At 42.9% G+C, this 20,524-nt stretch overlaps 1 protein-coding gene across 1 annotated transcript in view; it reads left to right on the top strand.

Annotated features, from left to right (window-relative positions):
• AOPEP (aminopeptidase O (putative)) overlaps positions 1-20,524 on the top strand; it is a 202,357-nt gene that overhangs the window by 180,573 nt on the left and 1,260 nt on the right. Inside the window, 2 exon segments of the mRNA XM_035893902.1 lie at positions 15,127-15,213; positions 17,885-18,029. Of these exon segments, the coding sequence (XP_035749795.1) occupies positions 15,127-15,213; positions 17,885-18,025 (228 nt within the window). The 3' untranslated portion in view covers positions 18,026-18,029.

Below are 20,524 nucleotides of genomic sequence, written 5' to 3'. Positions count from 1 at the left end.
TTCAATAACAAATCACGATTTCATTTTCCATTTACTATTCAAACCTTGGACAATCTCAGAAGGCACAAGCTACAAGTCTGTTTTCCAGAGATTAAATTCACTGATGTGAATTATTTGAGTTGAGCATATCCAATATACCTCTAAACAATGTTTTAAGAGCAATGGAAGTTTCAAAATTTAAAGCCATTCTTCCATCACCTCTCAGTGCCTTGAGCCCATCACAGCTCAGACCTTGTCAGACAAGTGGGAGGTAATAGCATGGAAGAATGATCGTGTACTCAGTTTTTGTCTTCCCTGTTTCCTTGCTGCGCTGCTTCTTGATGCATAATAAGATAGCTCATCTTAAGACAGGCTACGTCTCCACATCTGTGTCCAGGAGAAACATTATAGGAGCTGGCTGCAGTTTGAAGATGACAAAGTCCAGCTGGAAGTTCAGCTGACTGGGGAGAACTGGGATATGTTCTAAAGCAGCTACAGTTGCCATCAGACAGCGCAGTAGGATAATAGGTTTGAAGATGGGTGTAGGGTTAGTTTTGTTTTGCTTCTTTCTGAGGTGGCCATTTTATGCAGATACTTAATTTATTCAATATATAGCATCTGGCAGAACATGGAGAGTTGGTCTACGTGGAAAGTTTCTGGTTGTGAGTATTTTTTTAAGTTCACCTAATCTTGATGACACCTCTTTTGCTATGACTATGCAAGCTTATCATGTTTGAGTATATGCCAGTGTGAACTTTCATTTAATAAAATTGGAATCAGTTAGTTACAAATATCTAAGGATGACACTGGGAACTCTGAATAAAGCCTAATGAATCTGTTAACTAGAAGAACCCTGTGATTATTTTCCACTATTTCTGTTCTAACGTCTTAATTTGGTCAGGGAGAGGCCTGTAGCATGTGTGTACACAAGATCACAGGACAGCTGAGTGGGCTGCAGAGGAAAAGACGACAGGGAAAAGATCGCTAAGGCCATAGGAGAAGGGCAGTGGGTGCGTGCAGCACTTTCGTCCTATTTCAGACTTGACAGTATTTCTGTAAGTATGTTTTACTTGTTGCTGAATTATCTAAGACCTGGTGGTAAAAAATAGAGAGTGTGGATTAAGCAGAAAGATTTGTGGTGTGTTTCCCCAGACTTTTCAACATAGAGTTAGCTTTTCTCTCTTTCCTACTGCAGGCATTACTTTTTTTATAAAATATCTTGCTTGCACAGCATATGGAAAGTTGCTTTGTTAGTTTCATTTGTCTCAGCAAGTTGGCTGAAGGGAGGAGAGCCTATAACTGTTTCTACAGAAAAAGTGAGTAAAATTAGTTAAGATCATAACATTGTCAGTCATGTGGGTGGCATAAAGCCATTCTCACACAACTACTTCATTGTGCGTGAGCTCTGCCTATGGAGACCGAGGCTGTAAAGTGGTGGCATCTTATTTCACTGACAGAAATCCAGTCATGCTAATACAAATCATATAAGGTGCTTGGCATCCTGAAAGTGGTGAGAATTGTGTTTAGGACAAAATAACTTTGATTCATTGAGCTTTCCTAGCCTGTGAAAAGCTGGCAGGCATGGAAGTACCAATGCATTACAATGCAATATCTGTCTTGATGCTGCCCGTCTGATGGAGACTGCACTGAGCTGAGCACATTCTTGTGCTGCATGGTTCAGCTGAGCTGCTGGTTGCAGCTGGGCATTGTTGGAAGGCACCCTTATGGAACAGAGCTCTGCAGAGCAAACACTGTAAAACTGAGTGGGAAAAGGGGACTGCTGTGCAAAGGTCAGTCCATGCTCACAGGCAGAGAAGGCACTCGGTGAGCTTTCCTTTCAGTGCAGCCACTGGGCTAGTCCTCCCTTGGGGCAGGGCCACAGGAGCAGTGTCCAGCTTTTGAATACAATCAGCAGTGTGTTGCAAATACCTCCACAGGTTTGCCAGTCCTTCTTGACTGGACCACGGAGCAACAGATAGGCACATTTCAGATGGTGGCGTTGCAACCAAACAGGGAGATTCACGATCCTTTTCCTTAACCCGTGTCATTGTTGGTACGAACCACTGATTCAGTAGATGAAAAGGGTAGCAGCTTGAGCTGATGACCATCTTACAGGACATTCCTTTCTTCAGGAGATAAGTGAACACAATAAAGTTTCGTTTCTGCAAAAGTAAAAATAATTTCTCCATTTATTCCATATATAAACATGCAGCTTATTATTCAATTTCCACTCAAGTCAGGAGTTTTTTATTTTGTGTACAAGAGTATGCTTTGCAGGACTTACAAAGCTGCTGTGAAAATTTATCACAGATGCAAAAGAAATTTCACCTGCCTTTTCCTTTCGTAATGTTATATTCAGAGCATTATTGTGGCACTAGAGATAGGTAAGATTGCATTGGAATCTTTTTATTTGCAATTGAATCGCAATTAGCAATTCAGTATTGAGGAATTAGGAACTTAGAAAAAGCTCTGTAGAGCAGTCAGCTTGCATGCCAAATTTGTTTCTGGAATAAATCAGATTTGAGGTTTTTATACCCAACCGTTACTGAGGCAGTACATTCTTTAAATGGAAAAGAAAGAAGAGAGGAGAAATGCAAGTCTTTTCAAAGTGAACTCTCAATACTATTATCAGCTTTTCACACTCATCCTCACAGAAATATTAATTCCTTCCCTACTCTTCTACCTATACTTCACCTGGCAAATGCTAGCAAAGAATACCTCACTGTCATAGACTATCTTTCCCATTTTCACTAGTAAAGGGGCTAATTTCAAAGTGCAGTAGATTATCCCCATCTCCTACAAAGGAAATGCATTGACCAGAGCCGCAGCCACTTGTCAAAAAGTCCTCTGTGATCTTGGTGTGTTTTGGGTCTTCACCATGTTTCTCATTCATAGTTGTGTTGCATCTAAATGCAGTTTGCAGGCTCTTTGGCGCAGATGGTATTGCTATTACTATTGGTAAAGGTAGTTTTTCACAAGCGTGTATTCACAGGAGTTGGATTTTTTTTCCCAGTTGAAGGAGCTTTGAAAAGGGTAGCTTCTAGGAATATGGCACTTGCTTCCCAAAGATGTGAGGCTAAGAAAATTGGAACAGGATGAGGGAAAAACACTTCCAGTAACAGCAGTGGGAGTTGTCCCCTGGGACTGACTCTGGCTCCTGTGCCCGTTGTAACCGAGTGGATGTGTTGGGATGAATTTGTAAGACTGACTGAAGGATAATCTCAAGTAACTATAATATAAATCTTTTGTTGCTACATGTGAAGTATGGGGGCTTTTTCAGCCACTTGAGAAGAACAGAAAATCCCTCCATCAGCATTAGCTCTCCGAAGGGCATGATCAGAGCGCAAGATTTATGGAGCACTGGAAATAGCTTTGCACCAGTCAGCAACCCCAGTCCTGCACCCCTCCAGGAGCCAGCAGCAACGCGTTTCTTCCAAGTGATCTCACTCACCGCTGGGTGGCATTAACAGGAGTTTGCAAGCCCCTGACTGGTGCCATTACCAGCGCTGTTCACTTATTGCCCCTTATTTTTCTGACTGGTTTGGGGACTTAATTTCCTGCTTATCTGGCAGCCCAACAACTTTGCAAGACTTGGCAAGTGGGGGAGTTGATGGTAAGAGGGAACCAAATATAGATTTGGGTTGGTTTGTTTTTCTTTTTTACTGTTTATCCAAAGAATCCATGGAGGAAGGGATTGGAGATGGTTCCTGCTTTTCTTTGTCCCATTGTCCAGAAAGGAGAATGAGGTGGTGGAATCCTCTGGGCTTCCAAAATCAATCCCAAAGGTGTTCTGAATTGGGTGTAACTGCTTTATATGAACTTTTGTACAGTATTTCTGTGTAGGGCAATACAAACGCAGCACTGTAATACAAACCACCTGGCCTTGTCATGAAATGTAAAAGGTTACTATGTTTGCAAATATATGATAGCACTGAGATAGTGGCCAGGATGTCAAGGAGAATGTAGTTTTAAAAATACAAACAAAAGCTCCTAGCTATCAGCAATAGATTTTTGTTTCATTATGAAGCTGTAGGCATTTTTGTGCTTTTGTGGTGCATCCTCTTTGTTTGTGGGGGGTTCTTTTGTTTTGTTGTTTTGCTTTATTTTAGTTCTGAGACAAAATCCTGAAGATACTTCATGTTTAAAATATACTTATTTTGAGGCTACATCCAAACAGCTTCCCGTTCCTGTATAAAGACGTAACTGCAGATACAGTTTATGCCTGGATAGGACCACAGAGTAGCAAAAAGTCTGCTATGCCATAAGCCTGTGAGGTCTAAATAGTTCAAGAAACAAGATGATGCAAAACTGCTAACTGTAGCTGGATCTGACGTCATTACCTTAGCCGCACAGATCTAGTCCCACTGCTGAGTCACTGACTTAATAATGTGTGGGTAAAAGTCTGCTGTCCTCCTTTCAACTCCATGCCATTTAAATACCTTTGGGGTTGCAGTGCCCTGGAGAAGAATTTTGTGGGGTTCCACGTGGGGCAAGCACCCTTCTAAGCAGCAACAATCACTGTGTTCTTGAGAGCAGGGAATAAAAAAGGAGAAGATGACTCAAAAAATCTGAAACATGAGGTAAAGTCTAGATGTTCCCATTTCAGGAATGAGCATGTTTCTTCTGAGTTTATAAAATCAGTATATATTTTGCTTAAGAATTTTTGCTGGGGATTGGGAAAAGGGGTGCACATGAGAATGATGTGAAAGGTCTTTGTCTTTAGAGTCAAAATCTCATGTTTAATTGTTTTGAAAATTGGAGGCGAAGTTTTAAACTACGCACAATTGGAAGGATGTGAGCACGGGCTGGGTAGGCTGTCTGTGACCTAAGCTGTGGAAAAGGCAGGCAGCCACATTGTTCATTGCCTGGAATTTGAGTCACATTTTCATATGGAGCTCCAGATTCTGTATATGACCGTAATCTTGCCTGGAAATTACGAATGTTTGGACCACAGTCACTGTGGGAGACCAACGATAAAAAGGAAGGCGCTTTTTTTGCCTCCTGTTACAAGAAGGAGGAGATAGAAGTAGAGGGGTGGACAGAGGGGCATAAGCTAAGGGGATAGCTTACCGTTGCCTTGATGCTGGCAGCAGCCATTCCTTTGGGTGAGCAGGAGTAATAATTTAATAATAATTGGTGACAGGCGGTTGGTGTGCTTGATCTCAAGCCCTTCAGAGTTGGGTTTCTGCTTCAGATGTATGGGTGTTTATGTGCTTTTTCCCGCTACAACGTTTGGTTTTATAAGCCCAGCACATTTTTATGTGCATGAATAAATAGCTGGTGTTGAAATACATATACAAACACTGCACAGGTAAAAATGCTAGGCAGACTCAGTCCAGAGACAGCCAGGAGAGACAGTGGTGAAGACAGTACTTGAATCACTCGCAATGTTGATATAAAAAAAAAAATTAGGGTGATACCAGAGATAGTCTAGCCATTATTGTAGGTAGGCTTTTCAGAAGAGTGTCAGCGGGAATGTGGATGGGGTTGTATATGAGATGGAGAGGCAGCTGTGGTGATGTCAGTTGGGATGTACATGTACCCCCAAGCCAGTCTTGCCTTGCTGAAGGTATGGGCCTTGTCCCTGCAGTACTTCTTGGTGGAGGCTGCAGCATGAGGTTGGTTGTACCCAAGGCTGGGACATGATCCTCCTTCCCCCCTGCGCTGAGGTAGGGGATCTCCCGTCCCCCCCAGCACCCTGTCCTTGCCCACAGCCCATGCCTTCAAGTGTGCAGCCATCCTCCCCACAGTACCCGGCTGGGAGAAGGGGCGAGTGGGGAAGGAGGGCAAGGGGGAGCAAAACCCTGGGAGCACCCTGCCAACCCTTCAGTGGGGATGGAGAAGGCGCGAGATTTCAGGCGCAGGGTTCGCGCTGTGGGCGGTGGGGCTGGCACCCACCCCCTTCTGGTGCAGAGACCTGCCGGGACACTGGCACCTCTCACAGTGCAAGGGGTGCAGGGAGGTTTCTGGGGTAGCTGCAAGCCTTTCTTCTGCTGCCAGCCAGAAGGCAGCCCTGCTCCTTGAGAGCCAGCAGCGCTGCAGCAAAGTGAAGCTGAGCACACATCTCCAGTGAAATTGTTAAAAAGGCAGCTGATGCCATCTTTTCTGCCATCTCCATCTTGCTGCAAGCTGTGAATGGCCCTAATGCTCCAGCATGCTGAACAGGCAATCCTGAAAAGGCAGGGAAAAGGGGAAGCATTTGGTTCCAGCATAAGTGGTGTATTTATGTTTTTAATTAAGGCTTATTTTTAAAAAGCCTTTGTTTTTCAAATTAAGTGAGTTCACATGCTGTGTTAAACATTTCCTTACCTCACATGCACTATGACATAGGAGCCGCTCCCCCCAGCATGGAGATGGCAGCGCAAATGGGAACACAGTGAGAAAAGCCTGCAGGGACGTGCTCTCCCAGCAGATGTTGTTGAAGCTGTCACGCTACCTTGGGGCTGGTGGCCCTCTTCTCACCCAACTGTGCTACAGGTCACTGTCCTGTCATCACTGTGTTGATCCACTGTAAAAGAACAAAAACTGGAGGCTTGGTCCTGTTTTGTGTTTGTCTCCTGTTAGATGGGGCGAGGAGGGGCAGGCTGAGGAGTGCTGGGATTACAGACTTAGGCGTCCTAGCCAAGTCACTTATTCACAGTGACAGTTTTGACACCAGAAGAGAGACACCACCTGTGCCACCTTTGAAGAAGGATTAGACATGGCTTCTTAGCCTCTTGCTTTTTCTGACTTCTTTTGGAAAATTTTCTTCTACCAATGCAGATGTCATTGATCGCAGATGGGGTCCACATATGGAGAAAAGTGTCTGGTCTCTAATTGGGAGCTCTTTGTTTGTGAACCTGAGGCGAGGAAAAAAGGGCATTTGTGATTTCCAAACAAGTCCTCAGCATGTGCGCCATTGCCAGGAATGAATCGCATCCTGAAATGCCGCCCTGTGGTCGCTATGCCTTTCTGATCACAGGGAGCAGCAGGGATGCCCTCTGCTCTGCTTGGGCTTTGCTAAGCAGCATCTTTGGTGATCCCTGGGCTTCTGTATGCTTATATAGGAAAGAGCTGGTTGTGGAGAAGCCATGTTTTATTTGGAAGTGGAAGTGGAGTCATGTTTACAGTCTGTGGGAGCTGGAGAAGAGGGATCTGATCAGGTTGCCCTTAAGCAAAGCTGTGGTATTGCAGAAGCTTTTTAACAGTAAGGTTCAATTGTGTTGCGTAGAACTGGGTGAATGCTAAGACAGGAGCATGCAGTTGGAGGGGAGGGCAGAGGATGGGAAGGAAATACATGCCCACAAGTTACATTTATAAAGGTGAGAAGATGGGTGGACTGTTCGGTAGATAAGGAATTGGTTGGATGGTTGCATCCAGAGGGTAGTGGTCAACGGCTCGATGTCTGGATGGAGACCAGTGACGAGTGGTGTCCCTCAGGGGTCCATACTGGGACCGGTGCTGTTTAATATATTCATCAATGACCTAGACAGTGAGATTGAGTGCACCCTCAGCAAGTTTGCAGGTGACACCAAGCTGAGTGGTGCAGTTGAGGATGAGATGTCATCCAAAGAGACCTGGACAAGCTGGAGAGGTGGGCCTGTGTGAACCTCATGAGGCTCAATAAGGCCAAGTGCAAGAAGGTCCTGCACCTGGGTCGGGGTAACCTGCAGTATCAATACAGGCTGGGGGAAGAAAGGATCGAGAGCAGCCCTGCCAAGAGGGACTTGGGGGTACTGATGGATGAAAAGCTGGACATGAGCCATTACAATGTGCGCTGGCATCACAGGCTGAGAGAGTTGGGCTTGTTCAGCCTGGAGAAAAGAAGGCTGCGGGGAGACCTGATTGTGGCCTTTCAGCACCTAAAGGGGGCCTATAGGAAAGATGGGGAAAATCTTTTTAGTAGGGCCAGCTGTGACAGGACAAGGGGTAATGGTTTCAAACTGAAGCAGGATAGGTTTAGACTGGATATAAGAAAGAAATTCTTTACAATGAGGATGGTGAAACACTGGAACAGGTTTCCCAGAGAGGTAGTGGAGGCCTCATCCCTGGAAACATTCAAGGTCAGGTTGGATGGGGCTCTGAGCAACCTGATCTAGTTAGTGGTGTCCCTGCTCAGTGCTGGAGGGTTGGACTAGATGCCCTCTAAGGGTCCCTTCCAACCCAAAACATTCTATGATTCTATGATCCTACGATTCTATGATTCAAGCCTGCGCCCATTGCTAATTGAGGCTCAGACAGCTACAGGCGTGCACTGCCTGACCTGCGGGCATGCTGGTGTAGTTGTGGGCTCAGACGCTGCCAGTTGTCCCGCAGCCTGCTGTTGACCGAACAACAGAATTTGTTTCCTAAAAGCTCAATTGTACAACACCTCTCTCTTCTGTCACTAAATGGAGGCAGTTGCTGCATAACCTCTACCTGCAGCACTCGTGTCAGTGCCATTGAGTGGAGGAAGGAGAGACAGCAAGCCCGTCCCCCTGGTTGCCAGCACCCCTCATAGCATGCAATTGCTTGATCTATGCAGAAATACAAATCAGAAGGAGTAAAATGAATTAGGGAAGTAGGATATTGCTACCAATATTCCCAAAATCTGAAGTCTGGTGTTCCGTTAAAATGAGATTTTAAGTTGCCTCTTAATGACGAGTTCATTCATACTCCAGGTTTTGAAGTATTTAGACCTGTACATAGTTATACTCAAAATGACAGCTCCTGACAAAACTATTTTGATTAGCCAGCCCGTTATTGCCTTAGGGTTTCCTGAATGCCTGTGCCATATTTTGCTGGGTTGTCAGTGGGCTAAGATGCTCGCACTGTGGGATGCACTAAAGGAAAGGAGGTTGTCCGAGGTGGCAGGAGCTGGCACAGGGTTGTCTGTACGATCAATGATGTCCAACGCCCAGCGTGATGGGGCTCAGTGGAATCAGTCAGCCTGGGGTCCAACTGCCCCTACCCCCAGCTGAACAGCAATTCCTCTCTGTGCTCAAAGTAAAATGCAGCATGAGTAAGGCTACCAGAAGCCATTTTCAAAATTTGAAGTGTTATCATAATTTTGACCATGGCTCTGGAAGATGAAGTGTTTGATTCTGAGAAAGGGCATCGCATTCTAAGAAAACAGCATTAATTGAACCTTGACACTGTGAGGGTCTTGGAGAGGGTGGGGGCGGGGGGAAGAGTGCCTGCTGCTCTGACGCCATATCTGGCCCATGGGTTCTTTCGCCCTGCAGCATTGTCGGAGCGAGTGCTATGAGACTTGAGAGATAACTTAGGCTATGAAAAGTCCGGGAGTTTTTGGTCCAAAATACAAGCTCATTTAAGCTGTTAGACAGCTTCTTGGCTCAGTCTCCTGACAAACCCTTGGCATTCACAATAATAGCAATTGCAGAATCCTTGTCAGAATGGCAAGTCCATTCTACTTGCATCCAGTAGGTTTTTGGCTACTTGAGTACATTTTTTAGATTGCCAAGCTGATACGCTGTCAGCATGGTTATAATACACATGGCTGTTTCATTGCTCCTTCTGAGCTGCTTCAGCATCCCTGGTCATCTTACTTGGGTAAATGTTCATGAAACCAAAAGAATGAAAAGTCACTGATATAGCCTGGCTGGTGTATTAAAGAGTAATTATTTCAGCTAAGATAGAGGGAAAAAATTAGATCACTAAACACACTGTAAAATTGGAAATTCTTAAACTGTAATTCTTCCATGTTAAGCAATTGTAGAACCTGTTTTCTAGTCCAAAAATTGCCCTGTAACATGTGGCATTGTTCCTTAATTATCTAGGCAAATGATCTAATATTTGAATCCAATTTATGTGTAGATAGGAGGAGACTGGAGACAACTGCTTTCAGATGGAACAGAACAGAGTTCCGGTGCTCTGGAGAGACCAGCTTCTTTCTTGTTAATTAAAACTAATCTGTAGTAACATAGCTTGGTTATTTGAAAAAGTTTCTTTGTGTTTTTTTTCTCTACAAATTTTACTGCAGCCTAGCCTCTGAGGCTCTTTAATTAACATTTAAGATTCAAATTGTTAAAATAATTTTTTCCAATAGAGTCTGAACCTGTGCTTTATAAAGATAACATACGCCTCCTACCTTAATTAAAGGTTCCATTTTGTTGGACAATAGCTCTTACTGTATTTCAGATTACCCCATTTTCTAAGATCTCTAAGTGATTTAGATTTGTTGTCTCATGGTGCCTTTTAAATGGGATCCAGCTATTAGCAAAATGTACTCATTTTCCCTGAAGCTAGTCTCCCATTCTGCAAACCAAAGGCTTCGTAAACTCTAGCTCTTTTTATTCCCTTTAATAAAGGCATGGTTTAAATTACTTGCCTTCTAAATCTTATTTGTAGACCTCAGAAGTAAAATATTTATTTTTGGCTTGCACACATATGATTGAGAACATTAGCAAGCTAGATCATTACAATACAACATATAAAGCTTTCTGTAAGGATATTTGGTTTAGGCTTGTCAGATCCTTTGTGTGGGGCAGGGAAGAATAGTATGGATTAGGCACAGTAATTTATCACCTGGGTCAGAAAGAAAAATTATTGCTTTTTTTTAAGACCTGTTCAAAACAGTTTTAAAATATTGTTTCTCGGGCATGTCACTAGGATCTTTTCTTTTGAAAGTCAAGCCACATATTTGGTGCCTTAGATGGGTTTAGTCAGCTTCAAGCGCCATTTCCCAAAAGGTCTTGGCCGAGGTTGCTAAAACAAAGGGACTGTGTTAGAGCTGGATTATTAGCATATTTTATAAAAGTATTTATTTGAGTTAAATAATCTCACACAACAGTTTTCATTCTCTGAAAACAGACGGAGACGGTATAATTTTGTCTTCTCAACATCTTTCACTGCACTGTCAAAATACAGGTAGTGTTTGAGTTGCAAGTAATGTTGTGCAATACTGTGTATTCTTCTTAAAATTAGATTAAAAGATAATATGAGACCACTGGAATTTTTTGCATAGGCTGCTGCTCCTAAATTTGGGACTCTCTGCTATCTGACAGTAGCATCCCTTCAAGACATTTCGTCTAGGTACTAGCCAACAGTTAGATCTTAACGTGGCAGATATTTATGCAAATGTAAGAGCTGGTTTCCAAATGTCGTACCTGAGACAGTGTCATGGTGCCTTCCTGCCACCAAACTGTGCCTCAGAAATATGCTACTAATCAGGGTGGTGTCTTGCAAAACTCTCAGTAACAATCTTCTTTCAGCTTAAAAAGCTGGTAGTGGAGATGTCCACACCAGCCTCAAAAGCAGGGCGGGAGGAAAGAACAATTACCAGGTGATGAGGGTCCACCCATGAGGAGCCTGAGGTCCCAGCAGACCTCCATCGCTCCCACAGCCACCTCTCCCCATCCTCAGGAGCACCAGCCGTCAGTCACGGGCTCGGAAAGACAGCTCTCTGCCTGGAATCAGAGGCTGAGGAAATAAATTGTGTTTCCAGCTTTGGCACATGGGTCCCTGCAGCTGCCAAACCAATAAGAGCGTGGGTGGGTGGGTGGACGATTACAGGTGTTGCTTCAGATCCTGGCAAAGTCGTATGTGCTCTCTGGCAGCAGTAACAGGAAGGGTTGCTGTAAATTACTTTCTAGGTTTAGTTTGTATTGTTTATGGTGTAACCAGCCAAAACGACATATGGCGTGCATCTCTGAACCATTCAGAAGACCACAGAGAAATGTACAGAGAGAAAATTTGGAGAGGACTAATGAATTCTTATTTTTGCCACTGAGTGTTTGCTCCTGGGAGGAACAGAAAAGTCGAGAAGAGCATACACAGGATGCAGTATGGTTAGCTCAGTCCTACCACAAGCTACTTAGTTTTCAAAATTTTTTTTCGAGACTGGTTTGTTAAAAGTGCCTGTTCACATGACTCATTCATTAGGCTGTGAAGCTGTGGGGCCCGTTTTACTCTTCCTGCTCTAAGCATTGGATGAGACGTTGGGAATGAATTTTGGTTTTTTTCCCATCCTTCTGTGAATAAAATTCTCATGTTCATGGTATCAGCCTAGGGCATGGATTATACTGGGAAAATTACTGCTTTATAGTGCATGTATCTGCAAAATGACTGCGTCTGCTTTAGCTGGAGTTCGTGTTGCATGCCTGCCTAAACGCCACACTGCATGGAGGGTGTTGGGGGCAGGAGAGTAACCAATATATGAGTTCAGTCCAAGTGGTAGTGAAGGTTTCAGTGCCAGTGTTGTGCAGGCCACCCCCTGCCTCTGTTGCACTCAGAGACAGCCTTGGTTTCTGTGCTCAGCTTGCTGGGGTCCAGTACCAGGCAGGGGAGAGCCAGCGGGGCTAACTGCCCTGCTGGCTTCACAGGAGCTTCAGCAGCAATTGGTGATCCTGGAGTTTGCTCCGCAGCAAGAGCATTTGGGGCTTTTTGGAAAACAGGAGGCAAACGCGTAATCTGAGGATAGCAGATGTGCCACTCCTGCCCCAGCTGGCAAAGCACCAGTGTTTCAGATGGGGAAATGTGCCAGGATTTGTAGCTCACCCTGGGAAAGAAAGGGAAAAAGTGAAAGAGAGAAAGAAAAGTGTGTGCTGTCCCAGATCTCACTCAAATAAGTATTTTTCTTTTAAACTATTTGAAAGGAGGTTGGTTGCCAAGAACAGGAACCCTATGGAGGAGGGAACAATTAAGGAAACGGGTGCAGCTTAATTGTTCTATGTTTTCCAAAGCTGCTGGGATTCAGATGGTCAGGCCATGATGCAAATGCAAGGCGGACAGACATACACAGCATTAGTATGTGAGGCAGTAGGACCACACGAGTGCCTTCCGAGGGAGAACTTCTCTTCTGCTCTCCGTGCAGTGATGACGGTCACACTGGGAGAGGCAGGTTGGGGATGAGGGGGCTTGTGTGCTACGCAAGCCAGGCCCCTGCTTCCTCTTGAAAGTACTCCGAAATTTAGGCCCTTGAAGTCTTATGACCTCCTCCTTTAGGATCAATAAATATTTTAATAGCTGCAGGGGGAAAAATAAAGCTTCACCAGGAGTTACAAAGAGAGCTCCATCCCAGAATACTTCATGATCTTCTCACTGAAGGCACAGTTTGAGATCTTGAGCAGACACAGAAACTGGACTTCATTGCTTACCTCCTGGGTAAGTGCTGTAAGTGCTGGACCGTGAGATGCAGAAGAGCAGTGATGACAGGAGAGGACCATGGTCCCTCTCTCTGCCTTATGTTTCTCTTACATGCTATGAGAATACTGAAATTGTTTGGTTTGGGTTTGTTGTTTGGGGTTTTTTTTAAATATATGACAGAAGGTACAGAGTAAAGTGTGTCGGATGAAGCTAGACAACCTTTTGAAGGTGTTTACATTCTGTTTGGTTAACTCAGCCTACAGATGAGAGAGGTGCACGCTTAAGTTTTGAGCCCTGAAGGTTTGGTCCAGGCACGGAGCTGCTCAGTGCTATGAGAAACGCTCTGTAACAAAGCTGGGAAGATGCACTGGTGACATATTTAATGCCTCCAGGGAGAAGCAGCAGTTGGGTAGGGGTCTGAAGGTCTACATTATGGATACTACAGCAAAGTGAGTTGGATCTTGGAAAACTATTTACTTTTGTAGATTTAGCTCTGGTTCCACTTGCAGGAATCTTAACTGTCAGCGAAAAGCTTTAAGAGACAGCTTGCATTCCCTTGCATGCATTGCACTGTAACTGTTCAGTATCTTACATGCTGTGGGTGCATCCTCTCAGCCACAGAAGACCTCAACGTTTTCTTTCATTCATGAGCTGTGTTCAGACTATTTTGTATAAGACATCAGCTGGAAACATATATCAGGTACCCAAAAGGGACTCTTCCAGGACCTGTGAGCATTTATCACTTGTTAATTGGGATTAACTTCTAATTGCGTATGTCTGTGAATTATTTTAGTGAGATGTAAAGTTGGCAAGGACTAGGATGAAAAGGAAAGTGTTTCCAAATACTTAATTTCCAAAAGCAACGGTATACTTAAGTGTGACTTTTTTCCCCTCCCTTTATGGCTTCCATTCTCCGTGTTATCAGTAAATCTATCATTCAGAAAAAGGTTCACATCCAGCTACTTGATATGAGCACAAGCTGGACTCAGTTTTGAAAAATACCAGAACTGCTAACATTTTATTCTCACTGTGAAAGGTGATTGTTACTAGGTGCCATGTCTTTTGAAAGATGGTAAGAGCAAAGCTGAAACAGAAAAATTGGCAGGGTGGGTGGGGTTTATTGTACTTAGCTGTTTTCCTTTAGGATCCGTGCTGAGCCATGAATGGAATATAAAATGTTGGGCTGATCACTGTCTATAACTGAGAAAGCCTTCATGCTTAAGCTGCAAGAGCAGCTAAGAACAAAGTCAGAAATTTAAAGGCAACAACACCCCCTCACACCCCCACCCCGCCATGTAATTCGTGTTCACACTACTTAAATAAAAATATTTTTCAGTTGTGATTTGCTTGAAAATCTCTGTACTTTTCATTACAGTATGTTAATAACTGGTTTTGCCCATGTCCAGAGCCTGGATTTTTAAGTGTAGACAGATTTTAAATGCTTTTCAAGGTGTTTAAAATCTATTACTGGCCAATATAAGGTGGCAAAACTGTGTTTCATTTAACTGAAAGCTCCCTGCTTCATGTTTTTTTATCTAATCCTTATCCTTTTGGCAGGGATTTAATATTGGTACAGAATTATATTTAAGCCTTTTTATCACCTGGATTATACACTTACGTAGGGGAAATTATCGATTATATCTTGTGGCTCTTACAGACATTTGCAGTGCTAATCTCCTCCCCCTCCTCCCTTCTAGCGGTATGAAAGAAATAACCTCTGGCCTAACTTAAAGGGAAAAAAGTAAAGACTGGCAACAGTGGAGGTGAAGACGCTGCAGATCTGTGCCTGGATCTGAGTTAGTTAACTTGGAACCAGGAGTCTGTCTTTGTGTGTTCTGGGTTTCCAAAGCCTCTGTAGCCTTCTGCTGCACCTCTGCCCAGCTTACCAACCCCCATCGAGAGGCACCTTGCCTGGCTGATGGGGGGAAAAAACCCCAACCCAGCCCACCAAAAAACCCAAATGTCAACAATGATGTCAAAACCAAACTTGTTAGATATATTGTTATCAACACTCACACAGATACAACACAGTTTCTGTTGTGGTTTTTTTCTTTTCCCCTAATATTTTTTCTCTTCCCAAAGGTTCGGCATCGGTGGTGTGAACTTGTTGTTAAACACAAATATGTGCCTGGGTATGGAGAGGTTGAGAAATTTCTCAGAGATGATCAGGTCAGTCACATTTAACCAGTGTTTTCAAAATAATCAGCTTTTTGACACCCTTAGCATGAAACTAAAAAATGATTTTAATGTATTATCTTGCTGCAGTTTGTCAAAAACTTGAATGTGTGTTCAGTTTTTGCCTCTTTTCCTCCTTAAGCATTGTAGTTTAAGGAAGCCACCTTGGGGGTATTCAACCCCACTTAAGCATGCTAATCTCCTGATAAGTGGAGAAATAGGTTATATTCCCTCCTCTCCTTCGATTTTATGGAAGCCAGAGGTAGCAATGATGCTAGGAAGATACTTCTCAGCGTTGGTTGCTTTTGCAGGATGACAAAGGCAAATCTAGCTGTGAATGTCACTACATGTAGATATGAGCTAGAGCTGCAAAGCAGTCAGTGCTGTGGTGACTTCAGTTTTCAAGACAACCTCCAGAAGGAGAAGCACATTGCAGCGATCCACATGCAGCAAATGCAGGCCTCTCCACACTCAGGGAAATGATACCCAGAATATTTTGGAGGTCTTAAAAGGCTGGCCATACATTATGTCTTTTCTATGGCTTTTTATTTAGGCCATTGTGAACTTAAAATTCTAATTGTACCTCTGCCCTGTTCTTTCTATTTCACTTTTATTTATTTTTATTCACTATGAACTCTGTAAAATCAAGATATTCACTGCTTGGGATGACTGTTAGATATTTAAAATGTATGTAAAAAATAGAAAATGTTGCAAGACACATCAAAGTCTAGGCAAGATATTAATGTCTTTACCTTTTATGTTGACAATGAACAAAGCCATTTACAACCAATGAGGTTTTTGTGCTTTCAGGCAAATACATTTTGTCACAACAGCACAATAATGTTATTACAGTCTCTCGTGCTCTTTCTTTCAGCTCTTAAGTATACCTCCTATTAATATCTCAGCCAATAATCAGGCCCCAGACTTCCTGGCAAGCTCTTTATTTAAAAAAAAAAAAAAGCATAGACCAACATTATTTATGAAAATAAGGAGTTACATATATTGTGTGTCTTTTAGTTCTATGAAAGGATAGAGAAAACCACCAGCAGAAGCCTGGAGTGGGGGTGGGAAATCCTCAAGTTCATAAAACCAAACATTGAATTGCATTATGCAGATACTATGCCAAATAAAGAGCAACATTTTCTACGATGTAGGAAAATAATTTTTGCAACTTTTTTTTTAAGGTAATCTTCAATATCTTTCATTTCATTTACTCCAGCAGTATATACAGTTTATGGCATCACCAGCTTCTGGAGTGATTGCAACTCAAATCAGAACAGTGGCATGTCCTTACTGATCATGGAAGACTTGGGTTTTTTTTAAAGTCTGGGAAAAATGCAAATGTGACCATTTAAATCCTTTTCAGGACTACAAAACCCAGTGTTTTTTTGGCATGTTAATGTTTAGGCTTGGGGGAAAATTAACACTGGGTAGGGAAGGTGATTCCTATTTGTAACAAAATTCCAGCATTTTGAAATTCTCTATGAAAGCAACTAGAGGCCATCCCCAAGGCCGTGTGCATGCCTGGTGTGGCTGCCAGACCCTGGTGCAGCTGCAGACCCTGGAAATCTGAGTTCTTGGGTCTCTGGATGGAAGAGAGTATGCTCAGGAGATTGGTTCAGGAGTCTGGCAGGTTTTTGCCACTCTGGGTCTTTTTGCTGTCATTTCAGTCTTTGTTAAAATTTAGATTTCCCTTCTTTTGAAGCTAATTTTTTTTAGGGCTTACTGGCCAATACTAGAAATTTTCAGGAATACTACTAAAAACTGTGTTTTTCCAGTGCTATCCAAATTTTTCCTCTCCTGCAACTGTCCAAACATTAAGTACAACTGTAAAAGTCAGTGTGCTAAGCTGCTAATACTTTGCCACGTGTATAAACCTGTTTTGAAAAATGCAATTTAACACTTCCCAAATTCCTGTAAGTAGGTGAAAAAAATTGTGATCCCCAATGTGTTTCCCATTAAGTTAGCAAGCGCTTTGCTACCTGCTGTCAAAGGGGCCCAGGTCTCGCCCCTGGGTGCCCTGTTATCTTTCCTGATAGCTGCTATGTCCAGAATGAGTAGTTAGGAAAAGCCTTCCTTCTTACCAAACCAGAATTCGTGCATGGTCAGCTGTGTCTCAGGTGTAAAGAGCAGAGTCTGAAACACAGAACTAACGGCATTCACTTGATGTCTGGTTAACAAGAATTGCCAAATGGGAATTTTAGAGTGGGCTGTTCCAGTTGATGTCCTCTTGTTGAAACATCCCAACTGGGAAGAAAACGTGTATCCTGTTGAAGGAAGGACAAGCTGTTTTCTCACAGAGCATTTGGAAATATTTCAGGTAGTGGATAAAAGAAAACAGGTTTCAACTTGAAAAGCGGCAAGAAAAAGGGAGTGAGAAAGCATTTTCTTGTCAGAACGTAACATACACCTCTTACATTAATATTCTGTTCTTACACAGTCAATACAACACGTAGACAACCATCCTTAGGCTAAAGAGATCCCAATAGAACTACTTTTTGGGAGGAAGGGTAGGTGTTACAGAGTGTACGGTATTTTCTTTGTTTTGAGTTGCCTGTTTTGTTTCAGTTTTAATTAAATGAGTACTCGGAGATCAATGGAATGAAAACCAGCTAACTAGTTGTTACTGGTGATAGGATGCCTGTGCGTTATGTTCCTCTTTCAGGCAATGGGCGTGTATCTCTATGGTGAATTAATGGTGAATGAAGATGTGAAACAACAAGAACTTGCACATAAATGCTTTGCTGCAGCACGAGAACATATGGATGCTTCCTCAGCCAAATTGGTGGCAGAGATGTTATTCTGAAGAGGTGATCTTTCTTTTTACATTAAACACCCTGGTTTTGCCTCATACAGAAAGAATATGCAGAGCTCACTAAATGTAGTAAACTTTGACATACCACACAGCTTGTGGCTGCTTAGCTTGAGAAGTAACTTTTGTTAAATATCTTGCTTTTTTTTATTGTTTTGTTTTTTTTTTTTCTTTTTTTAAGCCCAGCTGCTGGAGCAGAGAGTTAGATACATGTAGGCACTAGCTGGAGAGCGTGGAGCTTGGCTTTGTTGTAAACTTTGTAATGGACTGTACAAGAGGCAACTGTAAGTTGGAATGGCCAGAGAAGGCCAGGCTCCACCTGCAGTTGTTTCCCATTCTGTATTCTTAACTCTGCTTACAGAAGTTGCAATTGTGCAAGGAGCATTTCTGTTTAACGAAGCTGCATGTTGACCTGATAGGCAGCACAGGCTTTGAAAAGAATCTGAGCCCACAGTGGAAGTATGAAGCTGTGCACTTGGAAGCAAATCTGAATCATGTGAGAACAAGCTGATAATTCAAATGTTCTTGTATTAAGTGCATTGAGGCCTTTGAAGACTGATTACGAGGTAAGAAGAGTAGCCTTAACATGAAGAAGCTGCTTGGTATCATACATAATCTAGCTTGTTTCTGAAATTAATGGGGAGGAATCACCAGAGAAAAAGCTGAATTGCAAGAAATATTCACAAAATAAAGATTGCTGCAGGCTAAAAACTGGTAATTTGCAAAGATATTATCCATTTCTCAGTCTGAGTAGCCAGAGGTAACCTTGCAGTGTTTGTACATGCATGTTTAACACATAGCCAATGTATGGATTGGTATGAAGGTCTCTTCCAGTACAGCATACCTCAGATTTTTACTTAATGATAACTCCTCTGACACACGGATTGCCTTGGTTGTTCACATAACTTTACAGTTGATTTGTGGTATCAAAATTCAGGCATGTAATTTAGCAAAATCATCATTTTCTGATCAGTACCGAACAGAAATCTTATTTTCTCCTGTTCAAGCCTGTACATGTAGCAGTTGATAGCAGTACTTGATAGTAAGTTCCACTTGAATGTGTGCTTACTTTATATGAAATACTGCAGATAGATAGATACCATGAAAGCAAGTTCATTTATGAACACCCATGTTCTTCTTCTGTACAGCCAAGAACTGTACCTGCCAAGAAAACTTTTGGGGAAAAGTGAGTTAGCCTGTAGAGTGCCAGGATAACAGTTATGGGGTAGGGGTTTTGCCTTGTAAAACAGGTGGGGCTAAAAGACTTGCTTGTATGCTCTCAGTTCTCAAGGACCCACAGGAATTCGAGTTACATTCAACAATTTTTTAATCTGGTAGATGCCTTCCAAGTGTCTGAAGGCAAGAAACATAGAGATGTAGTTTGTTTTGGTACTACTGTGCTTGGAACTGTCTTCCTATAGTTCCTTCAATAATAAAATAAAAATCAAAATTTCTACAAGCTTCTGGTGGTGAGTATTTATCACAGGAAAATTACATGGTATGTATGCATTAGCAATGGTGCAGAATTGCTTGTTCAACTTTTCAGAGACTAGAAGTGCATGGTGGTGAGCTAGATTATCTAACAAGATAAATATCTAAAGATGATACTGTTAGGAGAACAACACTCTGTGTGACTGCACAGCTTTCATTTAATGTTGTGGCTGTTTGGGTTCCTGGCATGATGATTTGTGAGTTAAGATTAAAATCACATTGCCAGGGATTACCACACAGCCATGACCGCAGCTGCTAGTATGAAACTCACCATAACTATCTGATCTGTGCACAGTGTGGAATCCTCTCTGTCCATTAAACAAAACCAAATCAAATCAAATCAAAACAAAACAAAACAAACAAAACAAAAAAAAAAAAAAAGAGGAAAGCAGCAGACGCATCACAGAAGAACCTCATCCGATAATTAGCTATACTGAGACGGAGACCTCTCTGGCGAGGTGCAGAGCTTAGCTGATTGGTGAACAGTGATTGTCTCCCTCTTTGTTCACAGTGGCTAAGTTCTGCACCTGAAGAGAAGGGGAGAGGAGGCCGTGCTTAATGTCAGCCTGCGCAGGGGAGAGGGTGTTTGCTGGCTGCGATATCATGCTGCTGAATGGGCAGATGTGCGATGGACATGCATGTGTGAGATGCAGTGTGTCGAGGATGAGAGGCAGAGGTGGCTCAGGGAGGACCAAAGACTCTTGGTTTTAGCTGAGAACAAGCAGCGCTCCTTAAATTCTCCGTCTGACTGCATGTGTAAGGCATCACCTACAGTCATTTGGTTACTGTGCTTTTCTAAAGGTTGGAGGAAATAAATGTTTGTGACTTTAAACTGGGATTGTCTCTAAAACTTTGTTTTGTAGCGTTCTCTCTAGTGGATGCTGCCATGACCTCTCTGCAGTGGCAGCCTAGCACTGTGTGTCATTTGCAGGAAATGGTTGTTTCCGACCGGAGCTGCCACTTACGGCTGGCGGGTGTTTTGTGGGGGTGTGACGGTGGCGC

The sequence above is a fragment of the Egretta garzetta genome, unplaced genomic scaffold, assembly GCF_000687185.1.
Source record: "Egretta garzetta isolate BGI_Z169 unplaced genomic scaffold, ASM68718v1 scaffold310, whole genome shotgun sequence".
Lineage (NCBI taxonomy): Eukaryota > Metazoa > Chordata > Aves > Pelecaniformes > Ardeidae > Egretta > Egretta garzetta.
Note: the sequence above shows the minus strand (reverse complement) of the source record. Positions and strands in the feature narration are given on the sequence as shown.